Here is a 17261-nt window from a genome sequence, read left to right on the forward strand (position 1 = left end):
GTACCGCCATCTCCAGCCAGAGTCTTGCTCAACATAAAGTAACCCATACCGCTACTTGTCAGCCGGGGGTTAGTGGCCTTATTAGTGGAGACCCCTGTCCCATTTAGGAATTTGCAGCTCTTCAGTTGAGCTCCCGCGATTGGTCGAACCCCGGAACGCAGCCCCGGTTAACTCGGTACTTATGATTTCCACATCGCCATCCCGGTCAACCTCAACTCTGGCGAAACATCACAGGTGACGCTCCTTTAAGCTTATTCATACGCTATTTCCAGTGGCTTCTGACACTTCTCTTGCAGTACGAGTGAATTAATGGCTGCGGGCAAGCCCCTAGCAAGCCCAGCCAGGCATATCTACCGTCCTACACCTTCCCACTTGGTCTTCCTCGAGAAGCCAAGTGTCTCTGCCAGCTTCGTGACGAAGGACTCCGGACATGATACATAATTCCATCCAAAGAGTGGACGACAACAACGACGACATGCTGCATCAATCTCTCACCATTCCTAGGACACCTGTTCTTCGGTCAGCACGGTCTTCTTCCAGCAGTTCGACCGTCCACTCCTCCCCCGCCGCAACCACCGTCATCAAGCCCAGCTCATCCGTAATCAAGCTCCAATTCATCAACACAGCTCACCCCAGTGAATCTACCTCAGCCAAACGCATCAGCCAGATCCGGTCCCATGTAGCCAAGGACTCCCATGCCCGGCGCCGCCAGCGCAAGGCGTCTTGCAAGACCGGCAAGGCCTGCTGTTCATCATCTGCAACTGCAACTGCAACTTCAGCCGTGGCTGCGGAATCGCCCGCCCGGTCCGAGAGTCCGGACTCCACCTCCACAAAGAAGGCGGTTGCACTGCCAGTTCGAGCACGGCTCCCGCAGTCTTCGTTCCTTGATCAAAAGGAGGGGGCGCTCTTCCGGGGTTTTCGGAGAATTGCACCAAAGACGGGAGCCCTGGATCGGAATGCGGAGGTGCCTTGCCCGAGGCAGATGATTGGCGATGCGAGGAGGGATGTGTGGAACGGGGCCTTTGCCTGGGATTTGACGGATGACGAATACGCAACGTTTAATTTCTGTGAGTGTAAACACCAATCACCAACACCAATCACCCAACGCCGTCTCAACCCCCTTCTTGATGTACGAGTACGTGTACCGTGTCTTATCGCTCCCAACTCCGATCTGCCTGTGGAGTATTTCCTATTGCTACCTACATACTGCACTACCATGTACTCCTACATGATGGGTGCATACATGTCACGGCGCCCCGATATTGTGGACTACTTCTGTTTTTACTTCTTATACTGCTTAAACGGGTACACACATGCGCTGACCTTGTCTCTCATTATCAAGACTTGGATTGGGTTCTCAAGTATGGCTATGAAATCTGCTTCCCCCGCGACCAGGTCGCTCCCGTTATGAAGCGCATGAAATCATCCTATGTCCCCTTTGCCATCAAATATCCTAGCCTCCTCGCCTGTATTTTCTACATAGCCTATCACAGGCGCGCCCTCAACACGAAAGATCCGGAAGAGGCAGCCAAGTGTTACTTTATGGTAGAACGCTACCGGCTTGCTTGTATCGAATCGATGAAGAGGGCAATCGAGGGTGAAGAGCGGCCGACGTATCAGACTATTACGCTGGCTATGCAGTTGTGTTCAGAAGCGGTAAGTTGGCAGGCATCTCGTATCACACCGTTGTCGGCGGAGCAACTGCTAATCCATGTCGCAGTATTTTGAGGGTCACAGCGACGTCTCATTTACCCATGCCCATGCCGCAAGGACCATGGTATCGGCAAGGGGAGGTCTCGGGAGCTTTGAGAACGCGGGTGTCTATAGCCTCCTCTCCTTCTTGCTGGCAACATCAGTGTACAGTGGGAATTATTGGTTCGTGCCCGGCTGTGCGAGGGCGCCTGAGGACTAAATAAAAAGAAAGGATGTTAAGAATGAGATTGTGGAATCAATTATTATGTACATGTAAGATAAGGTTATGTAATTGGGTAAGGTTCAGTGTCATACATGGCGTTTCTTTATATACATTCATAGGTTGCCTCATACGGTCTCATGCCGTTTCGTATGCTTCATCAATCCATGCTGTGTGTGCATGATAAATGTCCGGGTATCAAATCATGCTTAAAATCTCTCCCGACTCGTACCCCCATTCCGCTTCCAAGTCCTTCAACCGCCATATGGCTCCCCAACCCGTCGTTCTGTCGATGATCTTGAACAGCCGAGCCACCTCGAGATGCTCTCTCGGATGCGTCAACAGCCTGCCTGCAATGTAAAGAGGCTGGATCGCATTGATCAAGTTGCCGCGGTGGGGGTTCGTCCACGATATGCCACATACTCGCTGGGCATGCCAGACGGCCGAGTACTCGAGCGTGTTGGGCAACGTCTCGCCGGGCGGCCTCATCTCCAGCATGACTATACACGCCGCGTGGTAGAGCTGGTTGCTGGAAATGGCCGCCCAGTGGGCAAAGAGGATGATGGGGAAGATTTGGCTTTCGCTGGCCTCCGTGGTCATGATGGGCAGGAGGCACTTTGGTCGCGTGTCGCGCCAGAACTGCAGCTCGGACCAGAGACGGCGCCACCGGTCGATAAATGGTCGATCGTCGGTCTCGTCGGGCTCGCCCAGCTCGACGAGCCTGACCTGGCGATACATGAGGTCGCAGGCCTTTGCGCAGAGGTAGACGGCCCAGTTGGCGTGCATGTCGGGCGTCTCGCGGCCCTTATGGTAGAAGATGCTCTTGACGAAGTCCTCAGCCTGGGATTTGGAAGTGCCGAGCCCTTCGGGCACGGGGGGAACCCATTTGTCCAGGCTGAGGACGGTGCTCTCTGCGCCGCCGGAGATGATGGCGCCGCACAGCTCCATGCGAGCGTAGCACCAGAAGACGGCCTGCAAGAGACCGCCCGAGAAGCCAGTGACTTCGTAAAAGGCGAAGAGCGAGGCACAGCCCTCAATGTGCCGCCTCCAGTTGCGAGGGCTGCCGGACATGAGCTCCAGCACGGCTAGGATGCACGCCGTGACGAGCATGTTGGGGTCCTTGGCCTGTAATCCGGGTGCCAGCAGCCGGATGCTCTCCTGGTACAACTCGAGGCTGTCGTAGCTCTTCTCCAGACAGGCCTTTCTCTCCATCTGCCGCGCTGAGAAGGCGAGCACGGCGTAGAAGAGGCCGGGCGAGCTCTGTGCTAGTAGGGGCACCTGGATGCCAAAGTGGCGGGCCTCGTCGAACTTGTCGAGGTACGGCGAGCACTCTATGACCCAGTTCTTGAGGTACTTGACGAGCCTCATCTTGGGGATCGACACCCGCGAGAAGTCAAGGCTCTTTGAGGACGGCACCGACGCTCGGTCATGGTCTGTCTCATCGGCCGGCTCGGGAGTTGCGCTCTTACTCGGGTCAAGACTCACTCCAGCAAAGAGCAGGCCTCGCAGCTCTTCCTGAAGCTCGATATACCTGGGGTTGGCAGCGTAATCGTCAAAGGGAGAGAGCGAGGTCGGGGACATGAAGGCGTCCCCGTCAACATGGTTAGTCGTTGGATCTTCCATTGCCAGTGGCCATTGGGTGTGGGTGTGGTTATTGGCTTTGAATTTTTTTTTTCTTTTCCTTTCTTCTTCCCTGCTTGCTCGAGTCCACCTCCCTGCCGCCTGGTCTGATATCAAGGATTCCTGGCGTGACTTTTGGATTGTGCTAAAGTAAAGTAATTCGGGCTTCTGACGGTCAGATGCGGTTTTGGGGGCCGAGAAGAGAATAAGATCCACCAACTAGACAAATGGATGAAGTAATAGAATCGAACCACTAACGATTCGTATTCACTTTAATTTGGAAAAAACAAGGAAAGAATAAAAAAATTTCGGCTCTCCACGTGGAAATTTTGGAGAACATTCGGGTGAGCAGCTCAAGTGGAACCATGGACAAGGGGATCGATCAAATCCAGATGCTTGGAGAGCTTTTCGCTTCTCTCCGCAAATTCAGAGTCGCAAACCCGGCCAACCTCCAGAGGCGCGGGGCTAGTAGCAAAACTAACGGCACGAATTGCCCGTTTTTGCGGAACAAAGCACCCGTTTTCTTCAATGGCGGTGGTTTGAGGTTCGAGTTTCTAGTTTCTAGTTTCTCTGCGCCGGGCACATGACATGAGCGTCGCATCGAGTCAGTCAAGGTTCCCCCCATGTCAGCATGAGGATGGCGACAAGCATCGAAAAGCGCGTATTTTCGTAGGCTACACTGCCGCAACGGGACTGGCGGCCGACATGGCTCTCTTTAGCCGCCCTAGTGAAGCCATCGCCACATGCAAGGCCACGGGCAACAGCCGAAGTGCAACGCAGCCAATCGGGATGCCGCTCGGCACTCGCAGCGCGGGCGAGGCTATTCCCAAATCAGGGGACAGAGGCTACGACCCCCCGCGACTCTCCCAGATTCTCCTCGAGAACACGCGGGTTCACTCGCCTTTCCCCACCGATGACCGGGACATGATTCGTATGGGGGGCTCCAGATTTTCGCAACCACGAGGTGGCAGTTTAAAATATGGGAAACATGGGGTAAACAGGGTGAAAATCCGGAGTATGGAGGGCTGCATTTAAATCCGGGGCTTCTCCCACCCTTTTGTTTGACTTGACTCGAACCTCCCCTCAACAGCTTCTCAAGCTATATACCCAGCAGACCAAGACTTTCACAATGTCCACCGATTCTACGGATATTGAGATTGCTCCCAACGGCGTTGCTGCCGTGGAGCCGGCACGACGTGTCAATGAGGCCCAGAAGACAATGTGGCAGTCTCTGCGGAACAACCCCAAGGTCCTCTTCATTGCCTTTTTTGCATCGTGAGTTTTGAACAATCATCTTTCTGGCTGACTTTGACTGTTGCTATATATATAAATATGTACTGACTGACTGTGATCTTGTTTACAGATTGGGTGGTTTCGAGTATGGTTACCAGCAGGGTGTCCTGGGCCAGTCACTGGTCATGACCCGTTTCAAGGATAACTTTCCTGCTGTCGTCGGCTCGTCTTCAGCTACCGGCTGGCTCACATCAGTCCTCCAGCTGGGAGGTATCGTTGGTTCTCTGTCAGCCGGTGTCCTGGGCGAGATCATCTCCCGAAAGTACACCATGTTCATCGCCTGTCTCTGGGTCATCCTGGGTAGCTACCTCTACGTCGGTGCCCACGAGGGCGTCTCTTCGCTCCTGTATGCCGGCCGATTCTTCACTGGTCTCGGTGTCGGTCTCTTCAGTGGTGTCGGCCCTCTTTACAACGCTGAGCTTTCTGCACCCGAGATGCGAGGTCTGTTGGTGTCCTTCTACCAGTTCGCCACTATTCTCGGCATCATGCTTTCTTTCTGGGTCGGATACTGCAGCAACTTTATTGGTGGAACCGGCGAGGGCCAGACAAACCTCGCTTGGAGACTGCCTTCCATTATCCAGGGAATTCCCGCGGTTGCCCTCGCTATCGGTATCTGGTTCATGCCCTTCTCGCCCAGATGGCTTGTCAAGGTTGGCCGCGACGAGGAGGCCAAGAAGACCATGGCTTGGATGCGAAAGCTACCCGTTGACGATGAGCTTGTCCAGATCGAGTACCTTGAGATCAAGGCTGAGAGCGTCTTCGAGAAGCGAGTCTTTGAGCGCGACCTGCCCAAGCTGGCGAGCAAGAAGAGCAATGCCTTTGTTGAACAGTTTGCGCAGTACGCCATGTGCCTCAACTCTAAGGATAACATCAAGCGAGTCTTGACTGGTTTCTTCATCATGTTCTTCCAGCAGTGGAGTGGAATTGACGCCATCATTTACTACGCAACCAACATCTTCATCACTTTGGGTTTGACTGGAGGCACTACTGCTCTGTTGGCAACTGGTGTTACCGGAGTCGTCTTCATCGTCAGCACTGTGCCCGCCATGGTAAGTCCTCATCACATATTTGCCTTGTATGAACAGCTAACTGACTCGATATTTGCAGTTGATCATTGACAAGGTCGGACGAAAGCCCATGCTGCTCGTTGGCTCCATTGTCATGGCTGTCAGCATGGTCATTGTTGGTATCATTGTTGCTAAGTTCGGCCACGACTGGCCTCACCACGTCGCTGCTGGTTGGGTAGCAGTCGGTAAGTTATCATCTTTTCAAGCACCAAAGGTGGAAAAGGACATTTAACTAACTAGTACTCTTCTAGCTCTTATCTGGGTCTACATTGCTGGTTTCGGAGCTACCTGGGGCCCTGTCTCCTGGACTCTCGTCTCCGAGATCTTCCCCCTCTCCATCCGAGCCAAGGGTGCCTCCATTGGTGCCATGAGCAACTGGCTCAACAACTTCGCCATTGCCTTCTTCGTCCCTCCCATGCTTCAGGCTTGGGCCTGGGGAACCTACATCTTCTTCGCCGGTTTCCTCGTCGTGGGCATCTTTGCCGTCTGGTTCTTCCTCCCCGAGACCAAGAACGCCACGCTGGAGGACATGGACCGCGTGTTCAAGAGCCGCACTGGCGAGATTGACGCCCGGCTGATGAGAGAGGTGCAGGAGGAGGTTGGCCTTGTTGCTCTCGTTGAAGCTCGCTCGGCGGCGCAATACGAGAAGAGAGATATTCACGAGTCGCAGATTGAGAAGTTGTAAAAGGGGGAAATGGCTGCTGGCATGAGAGATGTGCCACAACTTGTAATGAATGAAACGGAGTACTATTAGTCACGATATCCTTTGACAAACACCCATCTTAATTAATGCCTACTTTTTTTTTCCTTTGAGAACTTTACGATCTGTGCTTTAGTGTAATAAAGTAAGTAATATCAGCCACTGCTTACCATCTTCTTATTTCTTTGCCAGCAAGCGGAGGACGGAAACACCGAGAGAAGATTTCGAACACCAACACGTTAAAATTATACACCTGTTTTTTTTTTTTTTTTTAAAAAAAAAAAAGAAGAAGAAGAAGTATCTGCTTCTATAGCTATATTCTAGCGGCCCAGTCACTTTTGGAAACCAGAGCGGGTAAAGTTTTCATCGCTGGCGGCCCAAGTTCCGGAAAGTCAACACGCAAAATAAATACGTATATACATTTACTAATATGAGCACCTAACTACCTACAAAAACCGACAATTGAGGTGTTTTCACAGTATGTATCACTTCTTCGGTAATGTCTTCTACTTGACGGGGCGCCCGAGAGGGTGGTGGCTCCATTATTGCCTGTGGTGCATGGTCTGTGGCCCATATTCGTCAGCAAAAAGAGATTCAATGCTAGAAGTCATCCAGAACGCGCGCAGGGCAATTCAGTTTCTGCTCCAGGCATGCGCAACTTCAGCCTTTGTTAAACCTTGATACTCTGAATGGGCGGCGTCGACAGGCCTGCTCCGAATTCGATCGAGACTTGGAAAGAGTATGTCTATTGTAAATGTATTTAGCAAAATCTTTTCAACATGGAGAGCACTATACATACCAAGAACATCCATCAGGAGCCATTGACTGGAGATCCTTAAACCTGATGCTGCGCTTTCTCGGTTTGCGATACGAACAACATCTGGACGCTTTGCATACGATCAACATGATGAACCACTCTGGCCTTCGGATTTCATTGAGTCGAAATGCACTGAAAGCGACTGTGACATCCACCATATTGGTCGGATCTTATTCCAGGTATTCCACTCCATCTTGAGGCAAGTACCTAAATCCACCCAGATCACTGTCGCCCTAAGGTCAGTAATGCAAATTTCACAGACATGGGGCAATTACACTTGCCCTTGCACCATTTGCGGAGGTACTTGAAGTTCTTCGACGGTTTCAGTTGTCTCTGTTTCATCTAGCGTAAGGTATCTGTCGACTCGCTAAGTCGACGAGATTTATTATCGCCAGCCGCATCTTCGTTATTTCCATCTTCATCTTCTTCAAATCCTCCGTCATTATCGGGGTATTTGTCGTCAACTGTAGATAGAATAATATTTGTGTTAGCTTCTGTGCCTTGTACGCCGTCGACTTGCTTTTGGGTTGCCAGAGTTTCACATTTGTCGCCTTCGCCATTTTCAATAAATGAACCCCCAGGCTTGTCGTCTACCTGTTGGATGATGCGATTGATCATGTTTAATGCTTTTTCGGCATCTGTTTTAAAATCGTTATTATCGCTGTGCGGTTATCCTGAACCACAACGAGCTCATGATATTCTCCTTGGGGCTGTGAAAACCTCGCAGAGTCGGTATATTTCTGAATATTATCTGGTAGAGCTGAAGTAGAATAAACATGTTGGATCTCCAGTATTATATTCCCTCGCGTACCATTCAAGTCGGCCCTGGATGTGAAATCTTTGCCGACGTAGGTAATTCTTCCCATGTGGATTGGGTCACAGAGACGCTGAGAGTCTTCACTGATTTTGCCATGGTTTAGGGCAGACTCTGGCAATGTCATCCATTTCGCGGCAGTTATAACATTTCTTGCCTTTGAATGGATTTTCTGCAAGTGCAAGGCCTTCCATTTTTTGCGTAGTAGTATCAGTTTTGTTTCTCTATAGATTTTTGGTTAGAGTCGAGAATGTGAAAAGACAGTGAGAAAACATACTGTTGCGTCGAACTCGCTTCTTCGGGCAAACTCTGGCGATGTGATCCATCTCCAAGCAGTTGTAGCATTTTTTGCCTTTGTGCGGATTCTCGGTGATTTTCAGGCCCTCTACTTGATTGACGGCATCGTCAGGTTGTTGTTCCGTAGCGCCCGAACTTTATATAGTAGCAGCTGTTAGAAAAACATAAACATAGTAGTAGCTAGTAGAGAAATATAAATATAGTAGGGAAATGTAGATATAGTAGGGAAATGTAGATATAGTAGGGAAATGTAGATATAGTAGGGAAATATAGATATAGTAGGGAAATAACCTTCCGATCCGTAAAACCGGTACAAAACGCTAAACAAACAAACAAACATATATCGAAAGGGGAAAAACTCTAACATACCAACAAATAAATCCTCAATCCCTGTGTAATGCACTCACGATAGTCCACAGCCCTAGTTCCATCCATCCTGCTTCCTTCCTTATGTCCCCTTCTCTCAGCAGTCTCAGGTTTATCAGCCTCGGGAGGGACCTCCATGGCCTAACCCTTGGCGACGGTCAGCCTCGCACGAGCTTCGGTGGTCAGGGCCGCTCAATCGATGGGGAGGCTCGTCGTCGGCTAAGGTCTCTTCACGGCTTAACCTTTACCTTTTGCCTGAGATTGCTTGGCGGTAGGTCCCTTGACGACTGGTGCTCTCTGCCGCGATCCTCTGCGTTTCTGGTTGTGCTGCTTCGATGGACCGACGGTCGATGACGAAGGTGCCTTTGCTCGAGATTGCTTGACAGCAGGTCCCTTCGCGACGGGTGCTTTCTGCTGAGGTCCTCCGTTCTTCTCGACGCGCTCTGTAGATGGCCCGGCGACAGGAGTAGGTCCCTTGACGATGGGTGCCTCCTGCTGAGGTCCTTTGCCCTTCTCAACGCGTTGTGCAGATGGTCCAGCGATAGACTCATCCTTGACCTCCGGTTTCTTCTTCTCATCGATGTAGTCGTGGTACGCCGTGGTGATCGCCTTCATATACGCTTTGTGAGCGTCTTGCGTAGCTGTTTCCTGTTGGTCCTTCCGATATGCCTTCATCTTTTTGACTCCCTCCGGGAGTTTTCCATGTTTGATTGAGGCAAAAGCGGCTCGATGGACGTCATCCAACGGGGCAACGTTCTCAAACAGGCAAAGGTCGGCAAAAGTTCTATCTCCAATCTTGGGGCATCGACGACCGGCATGCTTTCCATTGCAGATGGCGCAATTCACGACTGTTTTGTAGGCAGTCTGCCGGTGGCCCGGGAGCAGACAAACGCCGCAGAACTCGTTCCAGCCGAAGACCTTGACAATCGCATCTCGGTCTTTAAGGTAGTCGTGCATAGTGCGCAAAGTCCGAGCGTCCTTTCCCTGAATCACGTCCGTTCGGCCGACGATGATTGTGAGTGCCTGTGCCCTCGTTGTCATTACGGCCAAGCGTTGGTCTTCCATTATAAAACCGGGCCTGTCGGCCATGACCATATCGCAAATCATCACCCCAGCCTGATGGCTGGGTGAGTCGTCGATGGTTCGGACAGATACTAATCCAGGGGGCACCTCAGCCTCTGGCAGCTCAGCCAGAGTTTCCAGCAGCAAGCGCTTCTGCTCACGGTACCCAGTGATGATGAGGATCCGGCCCCATTCGTAGGATCTCAGGAACCGCTGAATGTGCTCTTCACGGTCTTCACGGTCTTGGGCTTTGTCCTTGCCCTTTTTGCGCTTGTATCGTCCAACGTCGAACCGGTCATCCATGTAGGATTTGGCGGAGAACATGGGTGCTGATGCCACCAGGCCGGACACCTGTTCGGTAACGAAGCGAGCGTTGGTCAGATTCACGTAGGATGCGTTCTGCTTCCTCTCCTGTCCATCGACAACATCGACGAAGATCATGTTTGTCGCAAGTTCAGCGGTTTGTCAATGGCTTCTCTGACATTCATCGATAACCCATCGATAGATCATGGACGAGTAGCCGTTCTTCTTGTTCACCATCTTTATATCGGATACGTACAAAGCTTCTCGTGCCCAATCATGCACATCACCGTGTGCACGGTGATTAGCAGATAGGGTGAAGTCGATGTGTCCCGTTACTTGAACTCTTTTCAGCAAGCTGCGGCCGGCAAAGCAGCTTGAACCAGCCCCAGCCCCAGCCCCAGCGCCAAAATCCGTGTCAATAGTCGTCTGGACAGCGCCGCAAAATACGCAGGTGGGCGATGCTGTGGAGCGTTTGAAGTCTGCAATGCCGAACAAGAAAATTGTCCGAGTCCACTCTTATGCACTCGAGCTTCGATCGTTCATGAATGCCAACCCCGAGGCACCTGAGTCTACTCCCATCACGAAGGACAAACCTGGCTCGCATAAGCAATTCATCAAGTAGCAATTACTAGAGAAATATAATTCTAGTAGCAACAACTAGAGGAATATAGCTGTAGTAGCAGTAGCATGGGTGCTCGAAATCCTCTCGATCTTGGTTTTTTTGTCCTCCGCTTGACAGTGACTGATGTTATTTATTTCATTACACCAAGACATATAGAAGCCAACGGAATCTGAGGAATAGAGCCATCTTGGCTCTTGTTGGCATCGGCTGGCTTATCATAGCTGTAGAAAGATTGTATGAGCTTGCGAGCTTCCTTGGCGTGGTAGTTGGCTGCTGATTCCTTCTTGGCTTGGACTCGTTGATGCTTGACCTTTTTGACTGTCTGTCCCTTCTCTACTTTGCCGCTCGAGAAGATAGGCCGAAAGATGTAATCAACTTCGGGTACATTGGCAAAGGTAGCTTGGTTGAACGGCTATGCTTCCTTGCAGTGACGTCCTGCATGGTCTCCCTGGCAGAAACTGCAGACGACTTTGTTTTGGCAAGTAGTTTGACCATGTCCAGGTATTAAACAGTGGGTGTAAACAACCTTCTATCCGGAGACCTTGACGATACTGTCTCGAGATTTGAGGTAATTATATAACTCCGAGATGGCCGAATTTTTCACCGCGAACATGGCTTCCTGTCCAACAAGGATTGTCATTCCTTGTGCTCGTGCCGTCATTACTGCCAGTCTCTTGAGATCCCTCAGAAAGCCAGGTCCATTCGATCGTGCAAGATCGCAGATGACGACCTCCGCTTAGTGGCTTGGCGAATCATCGATGGTACGGACAGACACAATACCACCTGGAATCTCTGCGCACGACAGCTTCGAAAGCTTTTTCCTCGAGCAAAAGTTTCTGCTGCTTGTATCCAGTGATGACAAGGATTTGACCCCACGCGTAGATAGAGGGGTCTGCTTCTGGATGCTCCATAAACGACTGCACTGAGTACAAGGGGGTGGAGGCTGCGAGGCGCGAGACCAAGGCAAGGATGAAATTCGCGTTACCCGGATCAGTGTATGAATATCCCACCTTCTGCTCTGCGCCTTCCTGCACATCGACCAAAATCATGTTCGATCCTGGGGTTGCTTTCTGGCCATAGCTTCTGCCCCATTCATCTGTGATCCGCTGGTGCATTTGCTCTGAGTACGCATCGCGACGGTAAACAGTCTTCATCTCGGACATGTATAAATATCCACGCGCCCATTCATGAACATCGCCATGTGCGCTGTGAGGGATCAAGCAAAGGATCACGAATGAACAAAGCAAGCAAGGAGAGAAAACACACAAGGGACCAAAGGCACTGAGCTCAACTGCAAGAAAGCAAGCTTGGTGACTGAAATCTGAATTGTGATGAAGATGAAGAGAGAAAAGACTAGGCAGGAGAGCGAGGAGGAGAACTACTACTAGGTAGGTAGCTAGCTTGAAGTGGAGTCACTTGACATGCGCGATGATTTGCGGCCAAGACGAAGTTAATCAGCCCAGCAAGCGGATGATAGAAAAAGCGAGACCGCAAATGATTAAGTACATACATTCAGTAATATAAATATAATAGCTTTACTAGATAAATATAAATATAGTAGCAGTTAGTAGCCAAATATAAATACAGTAGTAGTTACTAGATAAATATAAATATAGTAGTAGTTAATAGCTGAATATAGATATAGTAGTAGTTACTAAACAAATATAAATATAATAGTAGTTATCTATAAAATATAGATATAGTAGTTACTCCCTTTATAGGTATATAATTTAACTCGTGGGTGTTTGAAATCTTCTCGGTCTCGGTTTTTTGTCCTCCCCTTGCCCGGCTCCCTCAATCCTTTGAATAAGGCTGTGCTTGCGTTGTTGGGTGAAGAGCGCCTTGTAATTCTTAACCTGATCTGCAACAGCCATCGGTCCAAACTGCTTCGTGTCTCCAATGTGAATGTGAATTGTGGGCGTATTAGCATGCTGAGCAGATGCCACAAACATCATGGAGTCCGTCAATCGACCAACCTCGTTGACGATTAAAAGTGACGGACTAACTGGCTCGATGTCATTAGCGCAACCGGAGTACCTGCAACGACATCGGCATCGGCAATAAAGTTACTGGATCTTCATCTTGCATCCTCCAGTTCGTAATCATAACGTGATATTGCTTGGGGGATGCCTTGACTTTTGCACGAAGTTGTGAAGACCATGAGTGAGGATCGGCTGGCGAGCTACCTTCTTCAAACTGATTCAGCCGTAATTTATTGATCAACTACACTATAATTATATAATAAATTGGACGCTGGCCTCCACTTGGCAAGCATAGCAACTCAGACGATAAATTCAAATACTTAACACAGCTGTCGCTTTTTTCGCCCCAGTCTGCCGCCTATCCATCCATCTAACCCTAATTGGCAATAATGCCTGCACAATTAACGGGGCTGCCCCACACGACATGCACCCCAGTAGCGGGGCGCTAGAACATCGGCTTTTAACGATTTCTGTATGCCAAGTACGAAAGAACAGTCAGCGAGCCAAACTCGACGTTATTCCAATTCCAACTCCCATCAGCTGCTGTACATCTCGTGGGCGTCAGTCTTGCCGAATCCAATTCGCTATTGGCTGCTGCTTCAGAAGTGAGCGGAGCTACAATGCCGTGCATCGTGACGTAGCGCTGCTGGATATTCGGAAACGATGCAATGCCTGTCATTCGGAATATCCCAGACGCCAAAAGGAGAGTCCGCACAGGCTGCCTCTCATGCCGGAAGCGAAGACGAAAATGTATGTTTCCTCTCTTTTTAAATCTTTTGTTACGTGTCTCATTAGATTCTTGTCTCATTACTTTCAATATATGGTGAATCTGGACTCTTAAGCAGTTGCTAATTGGTTTCAGGTGATGAAGGCAAGCCCCAATGTGGGAGCTGCCAGGAGAGAAATGTTGTCTGTAAATACCCGGATCTTACCTTTGTCATAGGCCCAAAGCTTGGTGCCCAGGAAAAAGGAGGTTCCTCATCAGAGCAACCTGCATCTTACTCCAACGTGAGGGTGAGTTAATCGGCTTGACTTATCATATCGCTAAGCATGTTAAACGGCTACTTACAAGAGATGATGCAAGTTTGTGAACACCAATTCTTCATCAAAGGCTCCGATACGGTCGACTGAGGTCCAGGTATCTGCTCAAGATGAGGGGCTGTCATTGCATGTTGAAGGACCGCGGTCTCTCCTCGGACCTGGAGACGAGAACATCTTGGAAAGTTTCATCGGCAGCTCGAGTTCTCAGTCAAAAACGGCCTCTCCATTCGCGGCCATTCATCTACCGCAATCCGAGTGGAAAGACTATTTTACGACTACTCATGCAGCTTCTGTGAAAAATGAAACTGCCACCCTGCTTCACTTTCAGTATAACCTCGCGCCGTGGATAGAAGCAGGCGACGTAGGATCTTCCTTTGGGACTGAAATCATGCTACTTGCACAGAAACGACGGTCAATCTTGTCTGCGATTTCGTCGGCTGCTTCTATCCAGCTAGCTAGGTCCAACTCGGCATATGGAGGACCTGCAGTGCTTCAGCGGGATACCGACCCGTCTCTTGCTCTTGAAGAGCCAAGGGTGAGGCGGATTGGATTGGCGCTACTGGCCCTGGGAGAAGTTTTCACTCTAAATCCTTCTCAATGGAGAAGGCTCTCTTTTTTCCAATCGGATGAGTCCACGAGGAATACCAACAACTTTTCAGGGTTTGGAGAGCCGCTCGAAACCTTGTTGCGATTTCACTCTAGGATTGGTTAGTTCTTCGTCTTTGCCCATGATCTGCTATTACAGAAAGTCTCCCAAGTTGGACATTTGACTAATACACTCTTGCTCAAAAGACCTGGCGGCGTCATTGTTGACAGATCAACCACCGCTGACGTCTTTGGGATTCGCCATGAATCACGATCCAGCGGACCGTACTCTTCCATTATCGACAAAGTCCATCTACAATGCCTGTCTTATTCAACTCGCCAGCTGTCTCCAACTACTCAATAGCAACAATAATAGCAATATTGTTTCTACCTCACCACCTTTCTACATGTCGGCAACTCAAGAACCCATGTCCCCAACTGCAGGCTCATACTTTTCGTCGAAATGGTCCTCTCTATGGTCAAATTGCCAGCAGTGGTACCACAGCCGCCCGGTCGAAATGCAGCCTATCCTGGAAATACGCAGCGTTGAAGCTGGCCAAATCGATGCTGACAACGATTCCTCGTTTCCGATACCCGTCTACACTAGCTCAATTGCGCTGCAGTGTAACATTGTCTATCACATATCATCCCGCCTTCTTCTCCTACGCAAACCCCGGCTTCTGCGACTATCTAGCCGCCAGCGTCATCTGTCTTCGCTGAGCTGGCATGCTCAACAAATCGCCGGAACCGCAACGCGCAATGATTTCGCGGAGCAGTGGGATCCTATTCTCATCGCGGGGCTGCTGTGGATTGCTAGGGACATGACGCATCCGTCGCAGCAAGAGTCGCTCATATCATGCTTCCGCCAGATATCATCCAGCACGGGGATCAAACTGGATGAAGAAATCCAAGCCCTGAGAGCGAGATGGAACAGTTCTCAAGCGAGAGGCTATCAACTCTCTGGCTGACAGTACAACATCCCCCAACTTGCGTCGACTTAATGTTACACAGTCGCTACTCTAACCTTTTCTGTTTGACAAATTTATGGAAATGCTGCTACGATCCAATCACCCTCTTCCTCACTTAATTCTTTGAAAACGATTATTGATAATACCACAAACCTTTTTAATACAATCATATAATAACACTGTCCCCTGCTTTATACGGAACATGATTCCCACGGCCAATCGGCTATTACCCCACACACTAAACCTCGGCCCGCCCGCCGCATCGGTTTCAGCTCATCTCATCCGCCCAATTAATTTCTGACAAGATCCAGAAGTATATCAGACCCGGCATCAATCTCTAAGATTCGCAGAGGCGCTGCCATCAATACTGCAATCATGGCGGCAGCAGCTTCAGCCCCTCCTTTGAAGGGAATCAAAGTCTTGGAGTTTGCCGGTCTTGCTCCTGGTAAGCACATCTTTTCATCTTCTCACCACCATTTCGCTTCATCACACAATTCACCCGTTATACGGACCTCGCTCATCGCGCTCTCATTTTAATAATTACCTATTTTCTATCTACCATCTTAAACTTTATAATCACCTTAATAACCTTCATCAGGTCCCTTTGCAGGTCTCATCCTCGCCGATGCCGGAGCTTCAGTTCTCCGCGTCGACAGGCCTCCGTCCAATGCCGAAGGCGCAGTGCCAACCCCCGATATGCTTGCCCGCCATAAATCATCCATCATCGTTGACCTAAAGAACTCTCGCGGTGTGGCCCTCATCAAGCGCCTCGCAAAGCACGTTGACGTTCTCATTGACCCATTCCGGCCCGGCGTGTTGGAGAAGCTTGGCCTTGGTCCAGATGAGCTACTCGCCATCAACCCGCGTCTCATATATGGCCGCATGACGGGATTTCGTCGCGACGGCAGGTACGCCGACATGGCCGGCCACGACATCAACTATCTAGCCGCGTCCGGGGTCCTCGCACTTCTCGGGAGGCAGGGCGAGAAGCCGTTCCCCCCATGGAACATCCTGGCCGACTTTGCAGGCGGAGGCGCCATGCTTGCTCAGGGCGTGCTCCTTGCCATCATATCACGGCACGCTTCTGGAAAGGGTCAGGTTGTCGAAGCAAACATGGTAGATGGCAGCTCCTATCTCGCGTCATTCCCCCGCATGTCCCTCAAAACGCCTTTGGGCAATAACCCGCGAGGCAACAACATTCTCGATGGCGGCTGCCCCTGGTACGACACATACGAGACTTCCGACGGCGAATACATGTCCGTCGGTGCTCTTGAGCCCCAATTCTTCCAAGCCCTCATCAAGGGCCTCGGCTTACATGGTCAGGGCTGGGAGTCTAAGCGCCACGATTCTTCTTCCTGGCCTCGTCTACGTACGCTCTTCGCGGAGACGTTCAAGAGTAAGACTCGCACCGAGTGGGAGGCTGTTTTCGATGGCACGGATGCGTGCTGCGTCCCTGTGCTGCATTACAAGGAGCTGGAGTCGCAGCCTGACAGGGAAGGCGATCAGCGGCCGGCGGTGACACTGCGTGACACGCCATGCTATTCAGCCGCTGACAGAGAAGGAGGAGGCTATGAAGGAGAGCCTTTGGCAGCCGGCTATGGAGGAGAGAACATCTTGAAGGAGTGGGTTGGGTGGGAGAATGGGGGCCAGTACGAGCTGGAGAATGGGGCGATAGTCTTGAAAGAAAGAGGAGGCGATTCCAAACTGTGACAACAGACTTTGATATCACGTATAAGTACATGGGCTTGCACACCACATCAGTCACATAAATGCGTAGGAATAATGTTCTTTTTTCCCCTCTTCTTTCTTTCT

The 17261-nt window shown here is 50.5% G+C and overlaps 8 protein-coding genes across 8 annotated transcripts; 4 read left to right on the plus strand and 4 right to left on the minus strand.

Moving 5' to 3' along the window:
- Nucleotides 1–231: 231 nt before the first annotated feature.
- On the plus strand, nucleotides 232–2050 carry V8C40DRAFT_249009 (uncharacterized protein). The gene is made up of 3 exons (XM_083216666.1): nucleotides 232–1067; nucleotides 1343–1656; nucleotides 1721–2050. The coding sequence occupies exons 1-3, from the start codon at nucleotides 431–433 to the stop codon at nucleotides 1910–1912; spliced, it is 1143 nt and encodes a 380-aa protein (XP_083071556.1). The 5' UTR covers nucleotides 232–430; the 3' UTR covers nucleotides 1913–2050.
- Nucleotides 2012–3716, minus strand: V8C40DRAFT_43178 (transcription factor domain-containing protein). The gene has a single exon (XM_083222967.1). The coding sequence runs from the start codon at nucleotides 3533–3535 to the stop codon at nucleotides 2111–2113; it is 1425 nt and encodes a 474-aa protein (XP_083071557.1). The 5' UTR covers nucleotides 3536–3716; the 3' UTR covers nucleotides 2012–2110.
- Nucleotides 3717–4498: 782 nt separating this feature from the next.
- Nucleotides 4499–6689, plus strand: V8C40DRAFT_249013 (sugar porter family MFS transporter). Its single transcript, XM_083216667.1, has 4 exons — nucleotides 4499–4807; nucleotides 4896–5874; nucleotides 5933–6077; nucleotides 6144–6689. Exons 1-4 carry the CDS (start codon nucleotides 4662–4664, stop codon nucleotides 6575–6577), a joined length of 1704 nt encoding a protein of 567 aa, XP_083071558.1. The 5' UTR covers nucleotides 4499–4661; the 3' UTR covers nucleotides 6578–6689.
- Nucleotides 6690–7824: 1135 nt separating this feature from the next.
- Nucleotides 7825–8962, minus strand: V8C40DRAFT_43276 (uncharacterized protein). Its single transcript, XM_083222969.1, has 3 exons — nucleotides 8890–8962; nucleotides 8501–8655; nucleotides 7825–8447 (listed from the first exon to the last, which is right to left on the minus strand). Exons 2-3 carry the CDS (start codon nucleotides 8566–8568, stop codon nucleotides 8030–8032), a joined length of 486 nt encoding a protein of 161 aa, XP_083071559.1. The 5' UTR covers nucleotides 8569–8655; nucleotides 8890–8962; the 3' UTR covers nucleotides 7825–8029.
- Nucleotides 8846–10527, minus strand: V8C40DRAFT_43283 (uncharacterized protein). Its single transcript, XM_083222970.1, has one exon. It carries the CDS (start codon nucleotides 10387–10389, stop codon nucleotides 9124–9126), a length of 1266 nt encoding a protein of 421 aa, XP_083071560.1. The 5' UTR covers nucleotides 10390–10527; the 3' UTR covers nucleotides 8846–9123.
- Nucleotides 10528–12027, minus strand: V8C40DRAFT_280408 (uncharacterized protein; the record flags this gene model as incomplete). Its single annotated transcript, XM_083221394.1, has 2 exons — nucleotides 10528–11285; nucleotides 11674–12027. The coding sequence occupies 2 exons, from the start codon at nucleotides 12025–12027 to the stop codon at nucleotides 11004–11006; spliced, it is 636 nt and encodes a 211-aa protein (XP_083071561.1). The 3' UTR covers nucleotides 10528–11003.
- Nucleotides 12028–13362: 1335 nt separating this feature from the next.
- Nucleotides 13363–15637, plus strand: V8C40DRAFT_43293 (Zn(II)2Cys6 transcription factor domain-containing protein). The gene is made up of 4 exons (XM_083222971.1): nucleotides 13363–13605; nucleotides 13718–13869; nucleotides 13940–14603; nucleotides 14689–15637. Exons 1-4 carry the CDS (start codon nucleotides 13524–13526, stop codon nucleotides 15447–15449), a joined length of 1659 nt encoding a protein of 552 aa, XP_083071562.1. The 5' UTR covers nucleotides 13363–13523; the 3' UTR covers nucleotides 15450–15637.
- On the plus strand, nucleotides 15638–17256 carry V8C40DRAFT_43294 (CoA-transferase family III domain-containing protein). Its single transcript, XM_083222972.1, has 2 exons — nucleotides 15638–15894; nucleotides 16048–17256. The coding sequence occupies exons 1-2, from the start codon at nucleotides 15825–15827 to the stop codon at nucleotides 17157–17159; spliced, it is 1182 nt and encodes a 393-aa protein (XP_083071563.1). The 5' UTR covers nucleotides 15638–15824; the 3' UTR covers nucleotides 17160–17256.
- The last annotated feature ends 5 nt before the right edge of the window (nucleotides 17257–17261 follow it).

This window comes from Trichoderma camerunense (assembly GCF_050948025.1).
Source record: "Trichoderma camerunense strain CBS 138272 chromosome Unknown V8C40scaffold_12, whole genome shotgun sequence".
In the NCBI taxonomy this organism is placed as follows: Eukaryota; Fungi; Ascomycota; class Sordariomycetes; order Hypocreales; family Hypocreaceae; genus Trichoderma; species Trichoderma camerunense.

Excerpts from the sequence above, each read along its gene's own strand:
- V8C40DRAFT_249009 (XM_083216666.1), top strand. The coding sequence starts at position 431 with ATGATACATAATTCCATCCAAAGAGTGGACGACAACAACGACGACATG. Across the intron at positions 1,068-1,342 it reads ATACGCAACGTTTAATTTCT|ACTTGGATTGGGTTCTCAAG; the intron begins GTGAGTGTAAAC and ends CTCATTATCAAG. Across the intron at positions 1,657-1,720 it reads TGCAGTTGTGTTCAGAAGCG|TATTTTGAGGGTCACAGCGA; the intron begins GTAAGTTGGCAG and ends TCCATGTCGCAG.
- V8C40DRAFT_43178 (XM_083222967.1), bottom strand. The coding sequence starts at position 3,535 with ATGGAAGATCCAACGACTAACCATGTTGACGGGGACGCCTTCATGTCC.
- V8C40DRAFT_249013 (XM_083216667.1), top strand. The coding sequence starts at position 4,662 with ATGTCCACCGATTCTACGGATATTGAGATTGCTCCCAACGGCGTTGCT. Across the intron at positions 4,808-4,895 it reads TTCATTGCCTTTTTTGCATC|ATTGGGTGGTTTCGAGTATG; the intron begins GTGAGTTTTGAA and ends TCTTGTTTACAG. Across the intron at positions 5,875-5,932 it reads TCAGCACTGTGCCCGCCATG|TTGATCATTGACAAGGTCGG; the intron begins GTAAGTCCTCAT and ends CGATATTTGCAG.
- V8C40DRAFT_43276 (XM_083222969.1), bottom strand. The coding sequence starts at position 8,568 with ATGCTACAACTGCTTGGAGATGGATCACATCGCCAGAGTTTGCCCGAA. Across the intron at positions 8,448-8,500 it reads GAAGCGAGTTCGACGCAACA|AGAAACAAAACTGATACTAC; the intron begins GTATGTTTTCTC and ends AAAAATCTATAG.
- V8C40DRAFT_43283 (XM_083222970.1), bottom strand. The coding sequence starts at position 10,389 with ATGATCTTCGTCGATGTTGTCGATGGACAGGAGAGGAAGCAGAACGCA.
- V8C40DRAFT_43293 (XM_083222971.1), top strand. The coding sequence starts at position 13,524 with ATGCCTGTCATTCGGAATATCCCAGACGCCAAAAGGAGAGTCCGCACA. Across the intron at positions 13,870-13,939 it reads CATCTTACTCCAACGTGAGG|TTTGTGAACACCAATTCTTC; the intron begins GTGAGTTAATCG and ends AGATGATGCAAG. Across the intron at positions 14,604-14,688 it reads GCGATTTCACTCTAGGATTG|ACCTGGCGGCGTCATTGTTG; the intron begins GTTAGTTCTTCG and ends CTTGCTCAAAAG.
- V8C40DRAFT_43294 (XM_083222972.1), top strand. The coding sequence starts at position 15,825 with ATGGCGGCAGCAGCTTCAGCCCCTCCTTTGAAGGGAATCAAAGTCTTG. Across the intron at positions 15,895-16,047 it reads GTTTGCCGGTCTTGCTCCTG|GTCCCTTTGCAGGTCTCATC; the intron begins GTAAGCACATCT and ends AACCTTCATCAG.